Below are 8,880 nucleotides of genomic sequence, written 5' to 3'. Positions count from 1 at the left end.
TCTGGGTGGCAGAGGTGGGCAAACGGACTCCTAGATTCCATGAGGTGACCTCCGAAGGTTCTAGTTTAAGTCCTGGGAGAGTCCACTGTGGTTCTAGGAAGGGAGACAGGGCTAGATCCATAGATTCTAGAGTCCTCCCACCCCCAGGGAAGTGTCTCTAGGTGGTTGGACCCTTTGTGAGGAAGGATGCGGGGAACTGGGGTCAGGGGTCAGAGTGGGTGGTGGGTCTCGGTGGACCCCCCACCCCCCTCCCCGGCACCTGGGCCGGGCCCCGCCCCCACCACTCACACCATGGCGAGTGTGGTGGTTAAGACGATCTGGCAATCCAAGGAGATCCATGAAGCCGGAGACCCCCCGGCAGGGGCTGAGAACCGGACCCCACTGGGGCCTGAGGTCCCTGGGGCTGGATCTGGCCCAGGAAAGGGGATCGCCAAGAAAAAGAAGGCTGTGTCTTTCCATGGGTGGGTGGGGACCTGGGACTTGCAGGCTAAGGGGAAGAAGAGGAAACTGAGGTTCCTAGGGGTGGCTGGGGAGCTACTTTCTCCAGGGAAGAGCCCTGGGCTGGGAGAGAGCGAGCTCAGGTTCCCAAGGGTGCCAGGGAAACTGCCTAAACCGCCTCATTAGCATGGAGTCCTAAGACAAGTTTCTGGGTTAGGGGAGAGGGGAAAGGAGGAAGCCAGGGCTCCCTAGGTGTTAGGGGAGCTGACCAGCTGCCTCCTCCAGGGTGGAGCCCCGGATGTCCCATGAGCCCATGCAGTGGTGCCTGAATCTGAAGCGCTCCTCAGCCTGTACCAACGTCTCCCTCCTCAACCTGGCAGCTGTGGAGCTCCCTGACTCCGCCAGGATTGAGACCACCACCGATGAGTTGCCAGCCTTGCCTGCCTCTGGGACTTCCTCAACCCCAGCCCTGAACCTGCCGGCCTCAGCCCCATCCTGGGCCCCTGATGACCCTGACATCGCCGACCTGCTGGTAAGGCCTGATCCAGAGGGTCCCCCTCGCTCTGACCTTTGGTTCTAGACACGAGTCCCTGTGGTCCTTGCTTAGAACAAATGGGCTCATTCTCAGACCGCCATTCGAGGCTTCATTCTCATTTAGGCCCAAGACTCCAGCCTGAGGGTCTAGTAATGGGGTACAGGCTTCGACTTCCCTCCAAAGACTCACCCTGTACCTCCGGAGGCTTCAGGGCCCACAGCCTGTATTGGGGGGCTCCTCGGGGTTCTGGGCTGGGTTCCCATCAGTGGCCCCCAGCTTCCTGCCGGAGAGGGCAATGGTGGGGAATGGGGACTTCCATGAGGAGGTTTCTAGGCTGCGGAATATGCCTTTGGGGTCAGGTTTCTGTTTTAATCCCCACTTTAAGAATAGCCCAGGGGGCAGTTGGGTAGGTCAGTGGATTGAGAACCAGGCCTAGAGATGGGAGGTCCTGGGTTCAAATCTGACCTCAGATACTTCCCAGCTGTGTGATCCTGGGCAAGTCACTTGACCCCCATGGCCCACCCTTACCACTCTTCCACCTAGGAGCCAATACACAGTATTGACTCCAAGAGGGAAGGTGAGGGTTTAATTTAAAAAAGAAAAAGAAAGAAGAAAAAAAAGAATAGCCCAGGCTCCCACATACCCTCACTTCCTGGCCTAGAGTCAGGACGGCCAAATAGGAGTTGACCTTTCCCTCTCCCCTGATTACGGTCTAGAGGGGGAAACCGAGGTAGATTCAGAAGGGGAAAGTGGCCGAGAGACCGAAGAATAGATGTAAGCAAGTCTTTGGGCCTTTGAGTTCTGGGTTAAACAGGACAGCAGAGTCAGACTGATCTGACCTTTGGGTTCTGGGGTCCTGCCTCGCTTCTGAACTCTGGGTTCTGACTTCGGGGCTCAGGGACCCGCGATCTGGGCTCTGGGCTTTAGGTTCCAAATTTCAAGTTCCTGTCTTGAACCTCAGGGAAGCAACCAATTAATCAATCACTGAGGAACTATTAAGTACCTACTATGTGCTCAGTGCAAGGGACTTAAAGACAAAAGGGAAGAGAAAGGGAGATAAGCATTTACATAACACCTACCTTTATGCCAAACACTGGGCTTTACAAATATCTCTGTTTCAGGGGCAGCTGGGTGGCTCAGTGGATTGAGAGCCAGGCCTAGAGACGGGAGGTCCTGGGTCCAAATCTGGCCTCAGGCACTTCCCAGCTGAGTGACCCTGGGCAAGTCACTTGACCCCCATTGCCTAGTCCTTACCCCTCTTCTGCCTTGGAACCAATACACAGTATTGACTTCAAGACAGAAGGTGAGGATTTAAAAAAAAAATCTCATTTCATCCTCACAACAACATTGGGAGGTGTAGGTGCTGTTAAAATCCTCTTTTTAAAACTGAGGCATGTAGCGGTTAAAGTGACTCACCTACAGTCACCAGCTAATAAGTGTCTGAGGCTGGATTTGAACTCAGATCTTCAGGACTCCAGGGCAGCTAGGTTCTAGCCTGGAGTCCCCGCCTGACCTCAGATACTAGCTCTATGGCCCTGGACAAATAGCTTTAACCTGTTGGCCTCAGTTTCCTCATCTGTCAAATGAGCTGAAGAAGGAAATGGCAAACCACACCAGTATCTTTGCCAAGAAAACCCCAGATGGGGTCACAGAGAGTCAGACACCATTGAACTTCCTGGCTGCAGGCTCAGGGCTCTCTCTATCTGCTGAGCCACTAGCTATGGAAAGATACTTAGGAAAACAAGATGTCCAAATACAGGAGGGAGCCCAGAAAAGGCCTAACTGGGAAGGCCAAAACTGGCCTCAGTCTGGATGGAGACTAGGCGTTCTCAGAGGTAGGAAGACATGCATTCCATGGGCTGAAGGGATTGAGTGGATCGGGGCGGCCAGTGGTCAGTTGTGGGAGCTGAGTGACTCCATCTTGTGACTCGGTTCTGGCACCAGCTCACTTCCTTTTCCATTCAATCATGGAGCTTGTCCAAATTCTGTCCTGTGAGACAGGACAGTTTTATTTATTCAGTTGGGGAAACTGGGAGAAAACCTTGTCGCCTTGTCAGAACCTAGCCCTGCCCAGCTGGGAGACTGGCCCACCTCTGGAGAGATTCTGAACCGAGGACCGGAGAGTCCGTCAGATCCCGAGGTTGATGCGAGGGGTCTTCTCCTCACTGCACAGCTCGAGGACCCCGTTAGCCTCATTCTGGAGGCTGGCCCCAGACTGAGCAGCCAGTCGTTGCTTCCATGTTCCTTTAACGGTTTCCGGACAATTGGGAGGAGAGGGCCACCTCCTTTCCTGAATTCAGAGAACTGTACTTGTTGACTCTTCCCCTCCCCAATCTTCTCTCCAATTAGAAATCGCATGGCCCGAGTTGTATTGTTTCCTTTTCATCGTCTGGTCTTATTTGAGCGTTTTTAGTTTGAAAAAGTCTGTCTCCTGCTGTAGTCTGGGTCCAGCTCTAAACTGAGGAAGGGGCCCCGTCCCGATTTGTTAGGCAATTGGTGCACTGCTTCATAAACTGACATGCTCAGAAGATCAAAGCTTTTCCCTTCCATCATTTCATCTCTCTTTTCTTAGCCCTCACCTTCTGTCTTAGAATGAATACTGGGTATTGGTTCTAAGACAGAAGAGCAGGAAGGGGCTAGGCAGTAGGGGTCAAGTGACTTGGCCAGGGTCACACAGCTAGGAAGTGTCTGAGGCCAGATTTGAATGTAGGACCTTTCTAGGCCTGGTTCTCAAGTCCACTGAGCCACCCAGCTGCTCCTCATCTTTTGTATGTTACGGAGTAAGGGAGCAGTCTGTGGAAAGGCAAGAGTGTCCTGTCGGAAAAGCCCCAAGGCCAATTGGGCTGGACCACTGTGTCTAGGGCAACTATGTGGTACGGTGGATAGAGCCCTGGGCCTTGACTCAGCCTGGATTAATCTTCCAGAGTTCAAATCTGGCCTCAGACACACTTCTTAACTCTGTGACCCTGGGCAAGTCATTTCATCCGGTTTGCCTCAGTTTCCTCCTCTGTCAAGTGACCCATATCTTTGCCAAGAAAACCCCAAATGCTGTGGTGGGTTGTGACTAATGGCTGAGAGTGGCTGAAGGAGGATGTGTAAAGAGCTTCTCCTGGATGGCGGACGGAGGGCTTCTATTGGGTCCGGGGCAGTACAGAAAAGCCCCCGCATGCAGTGAGCAGCTCAGTGAGCCAAGTTTGGGGACATTCCCCTTAGTCGCGGCGCCCAGGATCAGACTCTGAGAGCGGTTGAGGGCGAGCTGCCAGGCCCTCCGGCAGCGCCTCCTCCAGCCCCCACTCCCTTCTCTCTGCTGCCTGTGCTGAGTGGGTGCCCCTGTTTGGGGAGGCAGAAGAGACTGAGGCAGTTAACTGCAGCCGGCTGGATCCCAGGCATTAGGCCGGAAGCCCTTAGGGCCCAGGAGTGACCCCACTGGCCTGACTGCTCCCCCTCCCTACCGCTAGACTTGAGAGGGGGCTGGCCCGGCGCCAGGGCAGCCGAGCCCGGGGACTGTTCCCCTAAGCCCCTCCGTGTCCCACAGAACGGGGTGAACAGCGGCTTGCTGAGGGCCAAGGACTCCATCACCAGCCTCAAAGAGAAGACCACCAGGGTCAACCAGCACGTCCAGTCTCTTCAGGTCCCACTAGCTGCTGCCTGGAACAACCACCCCCTTCCTCGACCCCACCCCCACCCACGGCCCCCACCTGCGAATCCCGGGAGGGCGGGGGCGGGGCCCCTTTCCCGACCCCGGGGAGTCCCCCCCCCCGCCTCCGGCCGGCCCCCAACTCTTCCCCCTCTGTGGGCCTCTCCTCCCCGCAGAGTGAGTGCTCGGTGCTGAGCGAGAACCTGGAACGCCGGAGGCAGGAAGCCGAGGAGCTCGAGGGCTATTGCTGCCAGCTGAAGGTGAGCGGGGCTTCGCGGAGGTGCCGGGGGGCGGGTCCACGGGGCCGGAGGGCGGGGCTAAGGGAGGGGCGTGGCACCCAAGGTGGGAGAGGGGGACCAGGTCGGGTAGGCCAGTAGGAAGGACTGGCCTGAGGGCGGCTTCTGGGGAGGGCCGGGCTGTGGTGACTTGAGGAAAAGGCCAGGCTCGGGGCTAGCTGGGGCCAGGTCCGAGGGGAGCCCCTGCAGCCCCGGGGAGGGCTTCCTCCCCTAGCCCCCAGCCCCAGCCCCAGCTGTCCGGTCCCAGGAGAATTGCCGGAAGGTGACCCGCTCAGTGGAAGACGCTGAGATAAAGACAAACGTCCTGAAGCAGAACTCGGCCCTGCTGGAGGTGAGGGACGCCTGGGTCCCGGGGCGGGCGCTGGGCCAGCCAGAGAGCCCAGAGCCTCCGAGGCTGGTGGGCGGGAAGTCAGACCGGCAGAAGCACCGCCCAGCGAGCCGGCCTTGGTCATCCCGCCCATCTCCCAGAGGCTGCAAGAGGGATCGGGGTCAGGCTCCCAGCAGGACTTCCCTCTCCTCGCCTCCCCAGGAGAAACTCCGCTTCCTCCAGCAGCAGCTGCAAGATGAGCCCCCCCGGCGGCAGGAGAGCGACCTGCCCGAGCTGGAGCAGCAGCTGGAGGCCGGACTGTCCCGCCACTCGCTGGTGTCCTCCTGCCCCACCCCACCCCCTGAAGAGACCACCCGGCCCCCGAGTGAGCCCGATCCCCAGGCCGATCCCCAGGCCGAGCCGCAGCCCGAGTCCCAGTCGGAGCCCGAGCTAGAACCCGAGCCCGCTCCAGTCTCCAGCCCCACTCCCACGCCCCACACGGGCAGCCCCACGGAGCTCTTGGGGCCCCGGCTCCTAATCAACCCCGGGGACGGGCCCGAGGGACAGGGCCTGAGCGAGGGCCTAGGCCTGGTCCAAGTTCAAAGTCAGGCCCGCACCGGGGAGACCGGAGAGCTGGAGCTGCAGAAGGTCACCGCCGGCCTGGAGGAGCTCAGGTGAACCACGGGTGCCGGCCAGGCCAACTGGGAGGGGGCGGGGGAGCCGAAGTGGGGGTTCCTTTGGCCCATGCGCCTGGGAAGGCCGGCGCACGGAGAGGAAGGGCCGGTCTGGGAGCTGAGGGGGGTTCCGAGCCTTTTAGGATGTAGAGGGCAGGGCTGCCCTGGGAGCACCTCTTCCTAGAGCAGGGTGGGAGGGTGGGAGGGAGGATCCGCACCGGGAACACAGTGGGCGGGGCAAGTTTGGAAACCCGGAGCTAGCATTTCCAGACCCTAAAACGAAGAGGACGTCCAGGGGGCCGGGGCCCGGCTGCCGTTCCGGCCTCCTAAGAGGACTGGCTCTGGCCCCCCGCTTCCGAGGTGGCCAGACCCCTGAGCACGATTCACTGGCTTTCCTGGGCAGGAGAGAGGTGTCGTCGCTGACGGCTCGCTGGTACCAGGAGGAGGGCGCCGTGCAAGAGGCTCTGAGACTGCTCGGAGGCCTCGGGGGGCGGCTGGACGGCTTCCTGGGCCAATGGGAGCGGGCCCAGAGGGAGCAGGCCCAGACCGCGAGGGGCCTCCAGGAGCTGCGGGGCCGGGCGGATGAGCTCTGCACCATGTGAGCACCCGCCTCGTCCCCCTCCTCAGGCTCGGGGCCCCGCCCCCATTCCTGCCCCGCCCCCATCCTGTGCGGGCGGGCGGAGGGCGCGGCCCCCTCTGGCCGCCAGGGGGAACCCGTGGGAAGGGCGAATGAGCTTCGGGGGCTGGGTTGGGAGGGGGCGGGCTGAGCACCTCCACTCCTGCCCCGGCCCCAGGGTGGAGCGGTCTGCCGTGTCCGTGGCTTCCCTGCGCGGGGAGCTGGAGGGCCTGGGCCCTGTGAAGCCGGTCCTGGAGGAGCTGGGGCGACAGCTGAGCAGCGCCCGCCGAGGCTCCGAGCTCTCCATGTCCTTGGATAGGCCGGGCTCCTGCACTCGCTGCGGCAGGTAAAGACCGCGCCCGGAGCGCCCCCCCACCCCCCCGGGCGGCCCGGGGAGGGTGCTGGTCCCGAGGGGGCGGGGGGCGCCGTGCAGGCCCCGCGCCTGAACCCACCGCCCCCAGCCAGGGGCAGCAGTTGTCGTCGGAGACCCTGCAGCAGCTCCTGGAGCGGGCCCTGACCCCCCTGGTGGACGAGGTGAAGCAGCGCGGCCTGGCCCCCGCCTGCCCCAGCTGCCAGCGGCTGCACAAGAAGATCCTGGTAGGCCGGGGAGCAGCGGGCGGCCCCAGCGGGGCTCGGGGAGGGGCGGCGCGGGCCCGGGACACTGGGCGCTCCCTTCTGTCCCTGCAGGAGTTAGAACGCCAGGCGCTGGCCAAGCACGTGAGGGCCGAGGCGCTGAGCTCCACCCTGAGGCTGGCCCAAGACGAGGCCCTCAGGGCCAAGAACCTGCTCCTCACAGACAAGATGAAGCCTGAGTGAGGGTCCTGACCCCTGACCGCACCTCCCGATGACCTCAAGTGTGACTGGCCAGAGACCTCAGTGGGTCCCCACACCTGCCCACGACTCCTGGCCCCATCCTGACCCCTGACAGCCTCCTGACCTCACGACTCCAGCCCCTGCCCGGGAGACCGCCTGTGACCACTGACCCCGCCCCCCTGCTTCTGCCCCACACCCGCCTCCCCAGCCGGGGTCCAAGCCCTCTTCCTCCTCCTCCTCCTCCCAGGGAGAAGGTCGCTGCTTTGGACTACCTGCACCTGAAGATGTGCTCCCTACATGACCAGCTCAGCAGCCTCCCCCTGGAGGGATCAGCCACAGGCCTAGGGGGAGGGAGTAGTGGAGGAGCCCCTCCGAAACGCGGGGGCCCTGCACCTGAGCAATAAAACCTCAACCCCAGCCCTACCTCCTATCTCATCCCTGCCACACTAGGAACCCACTGCACAAGGCCCTTCTCCACTGGCCCAAGGGAAGAGCCTCCAGGAGCCTTCCACTCCGCTGGAGCAATGGTCAAAAGCTTGGGGCTGCCCATGAGCCAAGGATCTGGCTAAGGGTAGGGCTGGCAAAGGAGCTTATTCTGTGCGTGTAATGAGGATGAATGTGGATGGGCTGAGGGAGAGCCAAGGAAAGGAAGAGATTCTGTTCAATTCTATCATTTTACAAATAGGGAAACTGAGTCAGCACAGAGGCCTTAACTTGAGGCCCAGAGGACCTGCTGCTCGGACACCGAGCCAGCATTTCTCCTGCCACGTCAAGGATGGGCTCTTTGGGTAAACATTTAGGGAAGGACTGATGAGAGTAGATTGAGGTGGAACCAGAGACTGGGGCCATCATGTTAAACAATACTGAGAATTAGGTTGGGCCAAAGATGAAGCGGGGATCCTTTGATGGGCCATCAAAGGTGGGGCTGGATGAAATCTTAGCAGAGGAGTGTGATAGGGCTGTGTTGGTGGCTAAAGTTAGGCCTGTGGATGGGCTGATGGTACCAGAGATAAACAAAAAGTTACCCCTCCTCAGTACTCTCCCCTTCATTAAATCGAAGCTCAGAGGATAGCCAAGTCTAGAGATACAAGGTCCTGGGTTCAAATCTGACCTCAGATACTTCTTAGCTATGTGAATCTGGACAAGTTATTTATCTTCTGCCTTGGAACCCACCCTGGTTAAAAAAACAACTGAGGGGGCAGCTGGGTAGCTCAGTGAATGGAGAGTCAGGCCTAGAGACGGGAGGTCCTAGGTTCAAATCTGGCCTCAGACACTTCCCAGCTGTGTGACCCTGGGCAAGTCACTTGACCCCCATTGCCCACCCTTACCACTCTTCCACCAAGGAACCAATACACGATTAAGGGTTAAAAAAAACAAAACAAAACAAAAAAAAAAAAACCCCGAGTAGTGGAAAGGGTCTGTTAAAAAAAAAAAAAAAACGGTTCCTGGGGCTAATTTTGAGAGATCAGTGTTCCGACCAGTCTCATCAATTCTCCCTAATCGATTTAGGGACAAATATTTTTTACATAAGCAACTATAATTTGAGTATGTTGACATGACCTCA

General features: G+C 59.4%; 1 protein-coding gene across 1 annotated transcript; it reads left to right on the top strand.

Annotated features, from left to right (window-relative positions):
* Positions 1–291: 291 nt before the first annotated feature.
* Positions 292–7,739, top strand: TSKS (testis specific serine kinase substrate). Its single transcript, XM_044671013.1, has 11 exons — positions 292–461; positions 724–970; positions 4,509–4,604; positions 4,787–4,870; positions 5,154–5,237; positions 5,436–5,887; positions 6,291–6,485; positions 6,682–6,849; positions 6,965–7,100; positions 7,191–7,315; positions 7,564–7,739. The coding sequence occupies exons 1-11, from the start codon at positions 292–294 to the stop codon at positions 7,718–7,720; spliced, it is 1,914 nt and encodes a 637-aa protein (XP_044526948.1). The 3' UTR covers positions 7,721–7,739.
* Positions 7,740–8,880: the final 1,141 nt, after the last annotated feature.

The sequence above is a fragment of the Gracilinanus agilis genome, chromosome 3, assembly GCF_016433145.1.
Source record: "Gracilinanus agilis isolate LMUSP501 chromosome 3, AgileGrace, whole genome shotgun sequence".
In the NCBI taxonomy this organism is placed as follows: Eukaryota; Metazoa; Chordata; class Mammalia; order Didelphimorphia; family Didelphidae; genus Gracilinanus; species Gracilinanus agilis.
Note: the sequence above shows the minus strand (reverse complement) of the source record. Positions and strands in the feature narration are given on the sequence as shown.